At 51.0% G+C, this 16,608-nt stretch overlaps 1 protein-coding gene across 1 annotated transcript; it reads right to left on the bottom strand.

Annotated features, from left to right (window-relative positions):
• Positions 1–617: 617 nt before the first annotated feature.
• FDFT1 (farnesyl-diphosphate farnesyltransferase 1) lies at positions 618–16,289 on the bottom strand. Its single transcript, XM_005495417.4, has 8 exons — positions 16,124–16,289; positions 15,046–15,143; positions 10,946–11,129; positions 8,247–8,375; positions 7,660–7,851; positions 6,906–7,082; positions 6,538–6,690; positions 618–3,410 (listed from the first exon to the last, which is right to left on the bottom strand). The coding sequence occupies exons 1-8, from the start codon at positions 16,223–16,225 to the stop codon at positions 3,189–3,191; spliced, it is 1,257 nt and encodes a 418-aa protein (XP_005495474.2). The 5' UTR covers positions 16,226–16,289; the 3' UTR covers positions 618–3,188.
• Between the last annotated feature and the right edge of the window lie 319 nt (positions 16,290–16,608).

Below are 16,608 nucleotides of genomic sequence, written 5' to 3'. Positions count from 1 at the left end.
CCCCCAGATGGGTTGATCTGACTGTTAGCACCCAAAACAAGCAGGGAGGAATTTCCTGTGAGTGTGTGCCTTGAATTGGCTAATTTTAGACCTATTAATGAACAAACTGCTGATAAACTTGCTGTGGGGGTGGCTCTGGCCAGAGCTGCCTGCACCAAGTCCCTCATGCATCGCCTGCTCTGCTCCATCCTCCTGGCTTCTCAAACCACTTCTTCCTCAGCTGTTCACTGACTTTTTTATCTGCTGTAGTCTGGGGTTATTGATGCTGGGGAAGGGCCTGGCTGGAGCTCCATGAGCCTCTGATCAAATATCCTGCAAGCATCTGGGAGGGAGCTGGGAAAGAGCAAAGCCCTTCTCTTGCATGGCTGAGCAGCATGGCTGTGCAGGTCATGCCTGGGCAAGGGTGCAGTGCCCAAATTTGGGGTGCTTTGGGGCTGCAGGTGCTGGATGCTGAGTTGAGGGATGGTTCCCAGGTCTGCTGCAGGGAGCTCAAGCAGATGCTTGGAGATGTCTCAGTAAATTGGACACAATTAAAGCATTTTTTTCTTGACATTAGGGAAGGTAAAAACCCTTATTTTTGTTACTGGGGGGAGGTGATAGGTTGTGTACAGGAGGAATCATGTGATTTGCCAACACACTAATATAGCAAAGAGCTTTTTTTTTAATTTTAAAGCACAAAATATATTAGTGACCTGAGGCTATGGGTCAGGGATGTGTGAAGCAGGCTCTCCATGCACTGTAAAATAGCCCCTTAGCTCTGCTTGCTCAGGCACCAGCGAGGCAGAGCTGTGCTGTATTTGGCTGGAACACCTGTGCCAATAAATGATTTCTCCAGTGTCCTGGCTCCTGGCTCTTGGTTGCTTCTGCCACCTCAGATGGTTGGGGTGGAAGCCAAGTGAGGCCCTTCTGTCTTCAGAGAATGGTTTGGGTTGGGAGGGACCTTAAAGATCATCCAGTCCCTGGGACTGGAAAGGACACCTTCCACTATGCCAGGTTGTTCCAACCTGGCTTTGGACACTTCCAGGGATCCAGGGGCAGCCACAGCTTCTCTGGGCACCCTGTGCCAGGGCCTCACCACCTCACAGGGAAGGATTTCCTCCCAGTATCTCACCCAACCCTACCCTCTGGCAGTGTGCAGCCATTCCCTGTGTCCTGTCCCTCCATCCCTTGTCCCCAGTCCCTCTCCAGCTCTCCTGGAGCCCCTTTAGGCCCTGGAAGGAGCTCTGAGTTCTCCCTGGAGCCTTCTCTTCTCCATGTGAGCACCCCCAGCTCTCCCAGCCTGGCTCCAGAGCAGAGGGGCTCCAGCCCTTGGAGCATCTCTGTGGCCTCTGGACTCTCTCCAGCAGCTCCACGTCCTTCTGCTGTTGGCCCCAGGGCTGGAGGCAGCTCTGCAGGTGGGGTCTCACCTCAGAGGGGCAGAATCCCCTCCCTTGTGCAGGTGTGGTCACTGCCAGCCCTGTCCTGTGGCCCTGCTGGTGACAGCCACCCCTTGGGACGGGAAAGGTGCTTCCACCCTGAGCAGAGAGCAGCCAGGACCTGTCCCCAGCATCCCTGAGGATGCCCAGAGCCCTGGAGCTTGTGCCTGCAGCCCAGGGCTGTGCCACCACTCCCTTCAAAGTGAGTTTATGGACTCTGAGCTGTCCCTCTGGTTAAAATTCTTCCCCAGGTCTGGCACACCAGGCTGTACTTTGATACTCAGAGTTGTCACCAAGGGAGCACTGGAATTTCATGAGCTGAGAGCTTGTAACTTGTAGGAAATTATTGTTGTAAAAGAAATGACAGCTGAGAAAAAAAAAAAAAAGATGACCCAGCACTTTTTTTTTCCAAAGAAAACTTTTAATTTCAACAAGACTGGAAGCTGCACAAAGAGAGCTACCACGAGTTTCTTTTGAACAACAGCTTAAATCTACACCAGGAACTGTGGAGTAGGGGCTCTCCTTCTGAGTAACAGCCTGACCAGGGCTTGGCCTTGCAAAGCCACCACCCTGCACCTGGCAGCTCTGTCCTAGACCAGGATTTCAGCTCTCCTTCCCTTCAGGACAGCAAAGCAGCATTTGAAGGGGTGGGTAGGGACCTTGCAAACAACAATCCACCCCAGGAGAACAGGACTTGCCTTCAGAGTGCTGTTTCCTCTTGTGAGGCCAGCCTGACGTGTTTGTAGACAGCAGTGGGAGCCTCCTGCAGCTCACACATCACTCTGACCCAGAGCCAGAGCCAAGTGGGTCAGGGAAACCTGCCCTGGTCACCCCCTGGTGGCTCCAGCCTGCCCAGCTCCTGGCAGGGATCACTCCTCCCTTCCAGAGTGAGCAATGCCACCCTAAAAAAGCATCCCAGGAGGGACAGCAGGGTGCAAACCCTCCCTCCCCTGCCCTGCTCTGCCACCCATGCCCTGGGCTGGGTCAGTGCAGGGCCCAGAGCCTGCTGTGTGAGCTCAGGGCTGTGCTGGCAGCTCCCTTCTCATTTCCCCACTGCTGAAGACAAGATCTGTGTCACTGCAGGGGCCATCTGTCCCAGCTGCACAGCTGCCTTTCAGCTGGGAGCACATTCAGGTGGACAGAGTACCTCACCTCTCATATATTTAACATTAAAAGGGCTCATTTCAGCATCCTTCAGCACAACAGAAATGTGGCTGCAATCTGCCTGCTTCCAGGCTGCAGGATGTCAATCACTGAGGGCCAGAAAGTGGCCAGAGCTTTTTCCTTGGATAAGGAAGCACATTCCTCTCCCAGCTGAAGCAGCATCTTTCCAGCATGGAGCAGGCACCAGAGGTGAGGGAGAAGAGGCTGCTTAAGAAAGGGAGGCAAAACCTTCAGGGTTTTGCTCAGCTCTGATCTGGAAAGATGCCTCAAATCTCAAGGAAGAAAAGAAACAACTGGAGTTTCTATTTCAAACCATCCTAATGGGAAAAAAACCAAAACAAACAAACAAAAAATCACCAAAAATATTCAGGTAAACAGGAAAGAAGGGGGAAAAAAACCACTCAACCCCAAACACTGAGACTCCAGTCAGCATTTGCAGCCAGCAAGGGCAGTGAGGATGGAGTCCAGCAGTGCCACACTGGCACCCCAGGGGGCTGCAGCTCCCCAGTGTCCCATCCTTGTCACCATCCCAGTGCTGGGCCACCCCCACAACTGAGTGACCTCCTGCCACCCATCTGCCACCATCATCCCCCCACCCTGCGGTGCCCTTCAGTTGTCCCCTGCCTGCACGTACTCCTCGGTGGCCTTGGAGAGGGTGCTGAGGTACTGCCAGCTCAGGGCAGCCAGCAGCATGGCACAGGACAGGTAGATGGGCGAGTAGTGGTGGCGGGAGGCCATGGGGCCGGCGGGCAGGCTGGCGGCGCGGATGGCGGCAATCGCCTGCTGCGTCCTGCGGCACGAGGGGTCCGTGCTCGGCATCTTCTGGTAGATCTGCAGCAGGAGGAGGGAGGAGGAGGAGTTAGGGCTCCTATTTATGTAAATAAATACCCTGTGTAAGGCTCTGTCATGGTTTGAGGCTGGCGCCAATGCCAGTGCCCCCATGAAAATACCCTCACCCTGGTGTCTGCTATGAGATGCGACCAGGAATAGAGCAAAGCAGGCCCCTCATTTAGAAATAAATAAGAGAAACTTTAGAAAACTAAACATAGAGAAAACTATATAGAAACTTTAGAAAACTATACATAGAGAAAACTTTACATATAGAAAACTATATGTAGTAAGAAACACACAGAAAGAATGAAAACCTTCCAAAAAACATTTCCTCCTCCCCTGTCATGGTTTGATGCTGGTGCCAATGCCAGTGCCCCCCATGAAAATATACTTTCTGCCTGGTGCCTGCTGTGAGATGTGACCAGGAAAGCAGGCCCCCACTTAGAACAAAGCAGGCTCCTACTTAGAAATAAAGAAGGGAAAACTTTATTAACTAAACTACAACTATATGTAGAAAGAAACACAATGAAAAAATGAAAACCTTCCAAAAAACATTTCCTCCTCCCCTGTCATGGTTTGACGCTGGCGCCAATGCCAGTGCCCCCCATGAATATACCCTCTCTCTGGTGCCTGCTGTGAGATGTGACCAGGGATAGAGCAAAGCAGGCCCCTCACTTAGAAATAAAGAAGAGAAAACTTTATTAACAAAATTACAACTATATGTAAAAAGAAATACATAGGAAAAATGAAAATCTTCCAAAAGCATTTCCTCCTCCTCCCCCCACCAAATTTCCAATACATCCATCCATCCCTCAGATCAACCAACTCTCAGTCCATCACCACCCTTTAGATAATCAATTCTCAGTTCATCAAGGAGTGAGTAGTCCCTCTTGTGCCATAGGCTTCCCCTGGAAACACCGTTAAGACCTCGTGTGTTTCCTGTCAAACATGGCACTGCCCAGAGATCACTGCATTCCTGACATCTTCCTTCCATGCCCAGTGCTCTCACCACTGCACATGGACCTGAGCTGCTTCTAGGGTTCTCCTTTTAAGGGTGCTTTGTCCAGTTCCAAAAACGAGCACAGTCTCTCCCTTTTGGGACACCTGTCCCCCCCAAATTTCACCCCCTGGGGCCGAGGGGGTCTCAAGAACAGAGACCTTCTCCTCCACTGAAGATCGAGGGCACCAACCACCACCCTCCTCATCCGTTGTCTCTGTGCATGCACTTCCATAACATCACTGCACTCTCTCAGCTCCAAGCCACTGCCTCCCCCCTGGATGCAGTCTCTGTGTCACAGGAAACATGGTTCTGTCCATGGCTATGCAAGAAAAGTCCAGCCAAAGGCCACTCCATCACCTCCTCCCACCTAAGATTCTTCTCCACTCTTCCAACATCTTTCACCTGCACGAACTTGCATCACACTTGCCCATTTCCTCCTCCATTTCATCTCTATCTCTCTTCTCATTCAGATCCAGGAGGATCAGTATTTGTAAGGTTTCCATTATTCAAGAAAAGGGTTAAAATCTCAGGCTCTGCCTGGCAAGAACTCCCACGGCTTCTCACCGTGCCCCCGCTGCACTCCCTCCTTCTCCTTCTCAGCTGGACTGTGCTGCCAGCACATGATATCAAATGTCAAGGTGGCACAGGGAGTTTAAGGGAGGAAAATGGGAGGAGGTTGAAGTTTTAAGGGCCAAGAGTGATGTTGGTGGTGGAGTGACATGAAGCAAGGGACAGCTGGATGGGGCCAGGGGCCTTTCACAGACATCTTTTATGAAAAATCCTTTCCTTAAGATTTTTTCTCCTGAGAAGCTGAGAGGCCTCATGGAACAAAATGTAAACACTGATTATCTGCTGCTGTGGAATGCAACAGGTGGATCTGTGATTGGTCTCATGTGGTTGTTTCTAATTAATGGCCAATCACAGTCCAGCTGTCTCAGACTCTCTGTCCGAGCCACAAGCCTTTGTTATTCATTCCTTCTTTTTTTATACTTAGACAGCCTTCTGATGAAATCCTTCTATTCTTTTAGTGTAGTTTTAATATAATATATATCATAAAATAATAAATCAGCCTTCTGAAACATGGAGTCAGCTCCTCGTTCTCTTCCCCCCGAACACAGTCACAGAGGCCCATTCCTTTCCCACTTCCCTTGGGAAGTGCACTAAGCCAAGCTGCCTCTTGAGGGCACCCCATGATGGGACATGGACCACATGGCGTTGGACACGATCCCTCCAGTCCCAGTGGAGTTACTGGGACCAGTGGTGTTACTGGGATCAGGGGTTCTCACCCTGCAATCCTCACTTGCTGTCTGGAGGATAGCAGACTGGCCCACCTGAAACCAGTGGGAACATTCCTACCTGGAACAGCCTAATCATCACCTGATTCTGTGGCATTTGGGGTTTTCTCCTCATGGCTTTCTGAGATACTCCTCTGCAGGAGTCTGAGCAAGGTGGACTCAAGCAGAGAATCTCTCCTGGGTTAAAGACTTGCAGTGTCAAGTGTCACTGTCCCTTGCCATGGGATCAGCTCTAATAACCTGTGATTTGGGGTCTCCCTGCTGACCAAGTGTTTTTATTTAATAGCCTTCACTGTAATTGGGTTTTGGGGAGGGGAAGTGTTTTTTTCCCATAAAACTCCCCACCAGTTGACTTTCCGTGTGAACTTTTAATCTCCACAGGACCCTGAAGTCAGGAGGAAGTCATAAGGTCCCCCTTGAGCCCCTCCCCAGCCCCCTTAACCACTCCGGGTGCTCCAGCCCCTTCCCCAGCTCTGTTCCCTTCACTGGACATGCTCCAGCCCCTCAATGTCCTTCGTGTTGTGAGTGGCCCAGAACTGACCCCAGCAGTGGCTCAAGGGGATGGGCACTGCCCTGGTCACACTACTGCTGGTCCAGGCCAGGATGCCCCTGGCCCCAGTCGCTACTTCCCAACACACAACCAGACCCAGGGAACATTCAAGGGAACACATCAAGCACAGTTTGGTCCATGCCAAAACCACATCAGGGCCACCACTCCCCACCATCATTGAGCCAAAGATAGAATGAACAGATCTCCATGCACTCCCAATTCCACCCCAAAACCAGGGACAGGAACAGCCAGAAATGACTGAAAACAAACTGCTGAGCCTACCTCTTCCACATACTGGTACATGATGGCTTTGACAGCTTGGATGTTGGTGGCATCCATCATGAGGGTGACAGCCTGGCCCTTGCGGATCTTCACCACCCCCTTGAACACCTGCTGGTTGTTGTAGCAGGCAGCCAGCGTGGCAATGGCCATCACCTGGGGAGAGACAGCAACTTGCACTGCAAGGAACTTGCAAAGATTTACCCTGTCCATAGTGACATCCATGGAGTGGAGCCACAACCTCAACAACAGCAGAAACAGCAGGAGCCGAGAAATAAGCAAGAAAACCAACAACACAGAACCTCCTCCACCTCCAGCTCCTCACCAGCTGGGCTGCAGAGGGTGAGGAACCACTTGGAAGCTCAGCTCACCTGGGGGATAGCGCAGAAGTTGAAGACACTTTGGTTTTTGAGGCGGGACAGGTAGGTGAGGACGTCGGGGACGTGGTGGAGGGCGTTGGTGATGAGCTCATTGAGACACTGCACGGCCGCGTCGACGTTCTCTGGCTTGGCAAGGTCTGAGAGCTTCTTCGCATATCTGCTCCAAACCTAAACACCAAGATAAGTGTTCCTGAGCTGGAGGGGTGCATTGATGTCATCAGAGAGACAGCAGGTCTGGGAGAGCAACAAGAAGCACCAAAAAATCCCCACACAACAGCCTTGGGGTAAAGAAAAGCAGGAGGGGCAGGCTGTGGGGATGTGACAGTGGCCTTGGTGCACACAAAGAGATGGTAAAGGAGGAGGGTGAAACTCATCTCCCTATCTTTGCTAGGGAGGGCAAGTCACACATCAAGAAATGCACATCAAGAAATGAGACAGCTGAGCCACATGGAAAAGGGGGAAAAAAATTTTTGGATGTCGTGTCAGGCACAGGCAAAGCTGATCCTGCTTTTTGGGAACTTTTGGGTACCCTCCTGGGATCCCAGCCAGTTTTATCCTTCCTCATTCCCACAGAAAGCCTAGCAGAGAGGAGAAAGAGCTGCCTAAGTAGCTCTTGGCAGTGTATGGTGACATCACCTTGTGCCCACATCTGTACCCAGAGAGCTGCAGACAGATGTCAGCCAGAACTGCCATTACCAAGAAGATGTACAGCCAACAGCAGCAATTTTATGAGGTTTTTCCTCACCTCTCTGGGCCAGAACTCCCTTCCCTCCATCTGGTCCTCCAGGTAGTCACGGATGATGTTGGTTTTCTGCAGGAAGAGGCCCATGGAGTTTGCCAGCTCTGTGTCCTGCCCCACGATGGAATCTTCCAGCTCTGATGCAGAGAAGAGACGGGAGAGGCCAATCCCCACCAGCCCAGCAACGTAGTGACAATACTGCCAAGGAGGTGCCAAGTTGGGAAAGGAGGGGAAAAAAAAACAAGATAAAAGGAGCAGTTACAAAGAGCTGCCTGTTTGCCACAGTGAGTTTTACAAAAAGCAATTGAGAGTTCATTTGATGCAAGGTCTCCCTGGGATGTCTCAGCTTTCCCATGAAAACAAACATTTTTTCCCCATAGGGACGGTCTGTCTACTCTTTTCACAGAGACAAAGAGGCCCTACCTGGAAATTTTCAAAAAAACCTGTGGATGTGGCACTTGGGGACACAGTTCTGTGGTGGCTTTGGCAGTGCTGGTGGAATGGTTGGGCTTGGTGATCTCCGAGGGCTTTTCCAACCTTAACTCCATGACCCTGCTCAAGCTCAGTCCATTCCTTGGTCTGGGCTCACTTACCTTGTCCCACTCATGCTGAGAATCCACCTTTTTCTCCAAGAACTCTGCCATCCCAACACCCATCTTGTGACAAATATCTGAAATCACATCCTGGTAGACTTTGGACAGTTTTCTGAACTCCATGGAGATCTGTAGTGTGGTAAAAACAGAGTGTTCAGGAAGTAAAAAAAAAAAAAAAACAAGCAGCACAGTTCAACATTTATTAACAAATCAGAAAAACACTGTTTAACAAATCAGAAAAATACTGCTTAACAAATCAGAAAAATACTGTTTACCAGGCTCTAATCCTGCCCTGGCTGGAGATCTGGGACAACTCCCTCAACCTGAGCTGTTTCAAGGTCCTTGGAGCTCAGGCTTAGCCTGTTCCCAGTCTAAACAGGATGGTCTCTGGCAGGAGATCAGACACAGCAGAATCTTTGGGAAGGCTCTGTGGCCTTGGACTGGTATAATCTGGGAGCTGCAGGACAAAACTGGCTGCACTTGGTACACAGAGCTGTTTTCCTCTGTAATTTGAGAGCATTCCATCACACCAGCCATGGAAAAGACCCGTGGGAGGTTTCTGGTGCTCTGCTCTCCCCAGCCCTCTCCAGCTCTAGCTTCACACATTTGGCACAACTGGAAAGCATCAAGCAGTGAGGGAAGTGAGAATCCTTCTATTGCATGTCCAGTAAAGTGATGATGGAATCACAGAGCGGGTTGAGTTGGAAATGACCTTGAAGATCTTCCAGTTCCAACCCCCCTGCTATGGGCAGGGACACCTGCACTGTCTCCATCACTCTCACACTGAAAAAAAAATATTAAAAAGTGCATCCTCCTTTTCCCAAAACTGTGGAGCATCATGTTTTACTGTGCTAAGCTTTATGCTCCATCATGGGGGACTGCAGCCAGCCCAGGGGTTGTGTGCAATAAGGGTTTGTCTGTAAAATAAATGTATTCACTCTGCTTCTGTCTCTGTGGCTTCAATTCCCCCTTCAAAGAGGAGCACAGCCTGCAAATGCACCTCTAGGAAATATTATTAGAAGTTTTTCTCTGTAAGGGTGGTGAGGCACTGGTAGAGCATGCCCAGAGAGGCTGTAAATGCCCCCAAAAAATTCAGGGATAGGGCTTGGAGTAACCTGGTCTAGTGGAAGGTGTCCCTGCCTTGGCATGGGATGGAATGGGATGAGCTTTATGGTCCCACCCAACCCAACAATTCCATGGTTCTACAATTTTATGATTATTAAAATTATTAAAATAATACCTGAGCATGGGTTTATGTATTTATTTATATTTATTTTATTTCTTTTTATTTATTTTAATATTTATTAAAATATTAAAATTTATTTTAAATGTTAAAACAATAGAGATCAAAACATTACATAAAATTATATTTATTAGAATATTTATTAAAATATTCCTTTAAAATATTAAAAAATTATTAAAATCATACCTGAGCATAGATTGCCTCAAATAAATAACATATACACCAAGAGAGAACAGCAAAGCGCCACAAACACCTTCTCAAAAGCTCCTCTAAAGCCAAGCCACTGTCATACCTACTGTATCTTTACCCACATCCCCTACAGCACTCCGGCCTCTGACAGGCTACAGCCACAGTCACCCCAAACCTGAGCATCAAAACTCCCAACACACCTCAGTTCTCCAAACAACCACCCCATTCCCACTGCTAGGGAAAGCCTGAAAAGGGCAGAATAAATTAAAAATGGTAAAAACTTGAACAAAACAGAACATCCTCTGAAAATGAGATGTTCCTCACCAGAACTATTACATTTTTTCTTAAACAGAGGAAAGGAAAAAAGCCTAAAAATCAGCTCAATAATAAAAAAATCAACGCAATATTGTTACTAATTACAATGAGGATGCTCTTGTATCAGAGTTATGGAATGGTTTGGGTAGGAAGGGTCCTTAAAGCTCATCTCATTCCACCCTCTGCCATGGGCAGGGACACCTCCCACTGTGCACACAGGTGTTACATTTACATTTTTTGAAAAATCTCTTTGTCTAAAATTTTTCTCTTGAGAAGCTGAGAAGCCTCAGGGAAAAAAAAACCCAATAATTATCTTATTTACATTTCTTTTGCTTATATGAAACGTGTTTAAAGATTGTTTATTTACAAGTAATTGTTTTATTGGTTTCTGGTGTGAGTTGTTTTGACTCATTGGCCAATCAGTGCTAAGTTGTGTTGAGACTCTGAAAAGAGTCACGGGTTTTCATTATTATCTTTTTAGCATTCTATAAATATCCTTTCTGTATTCTATAGTATAATATAATATAATGTAATGTAATGTAATGTAATGTAATGTAATGTAATGTAATGTAATGTAATCATAAATTAACCTTCTAAAAACATCAAGCCAAATTCATCATTCCTTCCTTCACCAGAACACCCCACAAATACAATTCACTGTGCTGGGCAACAACCCCAAATCTCTCTCCACAAGACAATGGTCATCTGCTGTTCCAGCAGAGGAGGCAAAAAGCCACTTTCCAAGGGCTGGAACTTTTCCACAGCCAGATCCCCTCTGCCCCACATCATTGCACAATGTTTGAATTTCTCACCCCAGCTTGGCACCCAGCCCCACAGGCAGGTGATGAAGCCCTTGGGAAGATCTGTGGCACTGAACAAGCTCTGCAGGCACCACGTGGAGACAACCAGGCACCCAGAGATGCCACCAGGGGCAAGGAGGAGGCTGCCTTACCGTTGGGAAGTCTTCCAGCACCTGCCTGTCCTTCTCCTTGCTCTCTGTGTACTTCCAGTCTGGCTGGTAGAGATAGGAGTGGAACTCGTGCAGCATCGGGACCTTGACATCCAAAGGGATGCTCATGTCATCCTCTACAGTGTCCAGGGCACGGAGAACCAGGTAGAATATACACACTGCATGGCTGGAAAGGGAGAAAAAACAGTAAACTTTTACTTGGGAGTGCCTAGGAGGCAGGACAAGCAGCTGGGATTAACCACAGAGCCTTCAGCAGAGGCACTTTGAGCTCAGCGTGTCACACAGTGGCACTGCCACGTGCCTTTGGAAGATACCAGGCAGGAAAATCCAGGATTTTCCCTCATGAGGAGAACTACAGCATATTTTTTGGGTTTCTAAGATGTGTATCAGGGAACTACAGCATGATTCTGGGGTTTCTAAGATGTGTATCAGGGAACTACAGCATGGTTTTGAGGGTTTCTAAGATGTGTTTTTAGATGTGTACTTCTAGTCTGGCTGGTAGATTTGGGAGTGCAACTTGTGCAGCATCGGGACCTTGACATCTAACGGGATGCTCATGTCATCCATAGGAAATCCAGGATTTTCCCTCATGAGGAGAACTATAGCATGCTTTTGGGGTTTATAAGATGAGTTTCTCAGATGGGTACTTCCAGTCTGGCTGGTAGAGATGGGAGTGGAACTCGTGCAGCATCGGGACCTTGACATCCAAGGGGATGCTCATGTCATCCATAGGAAATCCAGGATTTTCCCTCATGAGAACTACAGCATGATTTTGAGGTTTCTAAGATGTCCATCAGGGAAGGGTCAGGCCTGTGAGCTCCCTGAGCAGGGAAGATCCAACACTGCAAGAATGGCCAGTGCTCACCTGGACCCAGAGGACAGAGCCCAAGGTCAGCTTATTTGGAAAAGCAAATGTCAAATAGGGAAGGGGGGGGAAAAAAACAGGTGTGTTTTCCCCATCACTCCCCCTTCTCTGCACACCTTTTACCCTGTTGGGGTAAAATATTCCTGTCCTTTGTTGGGGGGGAATAAAGGGGTCACACTGTGCAACAGGAACATTAGGAATGGCAGAAAGAGCCAAAATCAGCCTGTATTTTTTATTTCCAGAAGCAAGACACTGGAAGCAGCCCATGTGTCCCAATATCCCAGCAGGAAGCTGCTGGAAAGCCACCTCCCCTCCTGCTCCCACCACCCCTGCCTTTTCCCTGCTTCCTTCCCCATCCCTGCCTCCACACTTCTGAAGCTGAAGAAAACAAACCAAACAAACAAAACCAAGTCCTGATGGCAAGAAATGCTGTTTGCAACAGGATTTATATTAAATAATCCCCAGATCTCCATGAGCACAGGGATATATGCCAAGGAGAGGAGGCATTTATTAATTGTTTAACAAATGGAAAGTAGCTTGGTCTGCTTAAATGCTAATTACCAGGTGACAGTGTTGTACTCCTGTGCAAGCAGTGATTAATCATCCAGGGAAAACTGACTTGCTCTTAGAGCCAATACTGTCAAATTTGGCTTTTTTTCCTTGACTAGAAGGGTATTTAACACCTCTGTCACACCACATGAGCAGCTCTCGTGCTCCTGTTCCTTTGCATGACTGAGTTTTTCCATTCCAGCCAGGCTGTAAATGTTCATCCAACAGGATGCAAGTGCCCAAGGCTCCAATCTGGTTCCAGAAGCCACCAAGAAAGGCAGAGCAGAACCTGGAAATGCCATCCCAAAGGCACCTCTCACATGGGCACCATGCCCAGGGAAGAGCCAGCAGTAATTCCAGAACCCAGCACAGTTAAAACACTTCTTTAACCCCAATTCTGCATCCAGACCTTACCTGCCTCCCTAACTTCCATCACATACTGAATTTAGACCCATGGCACAAATGGAAGCAGACACCTGCAAAGTACAAGTCTGGATCTTCCAGAGCTCAAGCTCAGCCCTGTCAGCTGCAGCTCCCTCCTGCCCAGGTGAGGAGGTCTCCTTTCTCCTTGCCAGGACATACAGCCTGTGCTGGACCCTCAAGAACAGATCCTGAAGAGCTCCAGAGACAGGCAGGAGCATGGAACTGGCAGCAGAGAGGCAGGAGCATCCCTCTTCTCCTCTCCATCACCAGGAGAGGAGCCATGAGCTTGGATCAGAATCTTTTCCTCCACCAGCAGTTATGATGCTGTTGGCTCAGCCGTGGATGAAATTGCAGTTTTGAGCCTCCCACCTTCCCAGAAACACCCTAACCTTGGAGCAATGAGCTGAACAGGGCTCTGGCCAGCAAAACAAGTGGTTTATGGGGCCAAAAGAAAGCCAGGAAAGAGGAACCAAACATTTCAGCTCAGCTACCAACACCCTGCCTGGCCAGGGGAGCACTGCCCCAATGACTCCTCCAGAAGTTCCCCATTTTCCAGCAGCCCTTCTGGGATGCCTGTCTGTAACCACAGGGGCTCAGCTGAACTCCCTGATGGGGTCAACTTCAATGCAATTACTTTTTTGATCAAAATTATTTAAGGCTGTGGCTCTACCTATTTCTCTATCCTCTCTATTTTGTATTTCCCTTGTTTGTCCCTAAATCCTCTGGTGAACTCCTAGGCTTTGAAAATGAACCTCTCCTGATCCACTACTGAGCCAGCTGTAATCCAACCACCATCCCTGCCCAAGCTGGGTTGCAAAGATCAGGCAAGAGCATTTTTAGGATGCCAGGCAGAAATTCTGTGCCCTGAAGGGTGATCCTCCTGCAGGGCTGCCGGGCAAGGATTAAATGACAAAAAACACCAAGAAAACTGCAGAGGTTTGAGGCAAGTACAGGGCAGACACATTGCTAACAGGTTTCATAGTGTTTTCTTAATTTTTTTTCTTAATTCCTGCACAGAAAAAGCATGGAAAATAAAAAGCTTAATTCTTGGCCCTATTTGTACTTTTCCATGCAATTTCAGCCAAACCACTGAACTTCTCTGCCTTTCCTGTCTACCAGGCTGCAAACACCATTTCATAAACACTGGACACAGTTATGTGGCACCATCCAAAATGCCAAACCAGGGCTCAGAAACCCCAGACCACACAGTGTTTGGGGTAGCGCCTGCAACAGCTCAGATCAGAGACATCAGATGTGTCTGGAACAACTTCCAGAACCCCTAAATTTGATCATCAACCCATCTTGAGATTAACTGGGGATTTAAAAACAGAAATCAGTAATTGTCAAATGAATATAGGGAATTATATATGGAAAATAATTACATGGCATGAGGCCCCCTGACCAGCTGAGCTTTATTTACATCCTCTGTTACTATTCCTGTCTGAAGCTTTTCTGCACAGGGCAGCAAAATCTGCACAGCAAAAAACGGGTGTGCCACAAACCCCCTGTGACAACTGCACAATTTGGTTCCAAAAGCATCTCCCAGGCAAGGCCCAGACCCTTGGTCAGTCCCCGGTTTTTCCTCACCTCCTCCCTCCACCCTTTGTCCAGCTCAGCAGTGCCAGGACACATTCCCAGGGTGTCACACGGGGCACAGTGCCAGGCCCTGTGTTTAACAGCCTGCTGGCCACAGGCTGAGCCCAGAGACACAGTTTGGGGAGGGATGTGATGCACAGGGGGGATGTGGCACAGCCAGCTGGGACGTGAAAATCCCCACGTCTGCTGCACGGGGTGGGGCTGAGCTGAGTGAGCCCAGTCAGCTCCTGATGGGAGAGGGAGCGTGTCTCAGCATCTCCACCAGAGAAAAATGGAATTTGGGGATAGGTACTGCATGGGCTCAGTTCTGATATTGGGGGGCATCACACCCACCAGCTCCTGGAGAGATCTGAAACTGGGAGGCCACTAAGTTCCCTGGGATGCCCAGTGTTGGGGTGGCATTGTACCACCCCAGGAGGAGATTTATCCCCACCATCACCACCTCTAGGGAGATTTACCCCCACCATCACCATCATCACCACCTCCCAGGGAGGAGATTTACCCCCACCATCACCAAGGGGTTCGAGGGGAAAGCTGCATCCACTCCCTCTCGAGGATCCCCAGCATTGGGATGTCACCCCACCCACCACCCCCCAAAACCCCGCCTTGCCGGCGGTCACTGCACCCCTCCCCGGTGTCACCCGCTCACCGCAGCTCTCCATCCAGAGCCTGGATGACGGCGGCGAAGCTGCGGCTGGTCTGGTTGAGGTACCGGTAGCAGGTTCGGAGGCCACATCCCAGCGAGTCCTGAGGGCAGAGCGGGCCGGGGGCCGCGGGTTGGAACCGGGGGGCGGCGGCGGGCGGCGGGGCCGGGGGGGCTCCGCACCGCTGCCGCTGCTGGTGCTGTCCCCGCCGCTGTCCCGCTGCCCGCGGGGGTTTCCGCGGCGGGGACAGTGTCAGTGTCCGCCGGAGCACGGACACGGCCCGGGAGCCGGCCGCCATGGGGGCGGCAGCACTGGGGGGCTGCGGCCGCTCCGCTCCGCCCCAGGCCCGAAACCCGCCCCTTAACCCGCCCCGTGCCGTGGCCGGACACGCTGCCATGTACGGACAGCGCCGGGGCCGTCCGATGAACGGAGCAAACCGGGGATGAGCGCAGGGTACCGGCAGCGAGCAGTGCAAGCGATGCTCGGAGCTGGGGGGATGAATGCGGGTATGGGCAATGAGAAATGCATGGGAAGACTGAGATGCTCGGAGTCAGCAGGATGCTGGCAGGATACCGGCACTGAGCAATGCAAGGGATGGCTGGAGCTGCGGAATGCTCCGGCAGCACCGGGGCTCTACGACGTCCGGCTTTGGTACCGGCACCGAGCAATGCAAGGGATGCTCGGAGCCGGTGGGAAGCTCGCAGGGTACCGGCACCGGGCAAAGCAAGGATGCTTGAAGCTCCGGGCATTCCACCGGCTCCGGGCACCAGCGCACAGGATGCCCGGAACCGGTGGAATGCCCGGAACCGGTAGGAAGCACAAACAGCACGGGCAATGCAATAGGATGCCCGGAGCCGGCAGAACCGGGAAGCACTGAGGCGCATACAAGGCGCACACAGCCGGGCAAAGTCCTATACACGCTGGATACAAGATGGTCACCCATGGCAACACCGTATCCGCGCCCGGACATGACAGTGCCTCCCACCTCCTCCTCCTCCTCCCGTGCCCCGCTCCACACCGGGAGCACCGCGCACCGGCGACAGCGAAGCGCTTCTCGCCGCTCGCGCATCCCTCGCTGCTCACCGTGTCCATCCGCGGCATGACGGCGCGGTAGCCGCCCATCTTGAAGCGGAGCAGGTTGTAGATGTCCTCGGGGTGGCCCAGCCATTTCCGCAGTAGCTCCATGGGGGCCGCGCTCAGACCCCGCCGCCGCCGCCGCGCGCTCCCGCCGCCCCCCCCACCCGCCGCTTAACCGGGCACGGGCGGGGCCGCTCCAGCCCCGCCCCGGAGCCAATCACAGCGCTCGGTACATCGCTCGGTGGGGCGGGCACGGCGCCGATTGGCGAAGGCGCGCTCGCACCAGGGCAGCGCCAGCCAATAGGAAGGCGGCGCGGCTGGTGTGACGGCCGGCGGCGGGCTCTGATTGGCTGAGGCGCGCGTCGGCACAGGCGGAGCGGGAAGGAGTCGGCGGCCCCGAACCCCCTCGTGCGGGAGGGTTGGCGTGGGAAGGGGGCGTGAAAACCTTCCAGTTCCAACCCCCTGCCATGGCAGGGACACCTTCCACTATC

This window comes from Zonotrichia albicollis, chromosome 3, assembly GCF_047830755.1.
Source record: "Zonotrichia albicollis isolate bZonAlb1 chromosome 3, bZonAlb1.hap1, whole genome shotgun sequence".
Lineage (NCBI taxonomy): Eukaryota > Metazoa > Chordata > Aves > Passeriformes > Passerellidae > Zonotrichia > Zonotrichia albicollis.
This window is presented reverse-complemented; position numbering and strand designations above follow the sequence as displayed.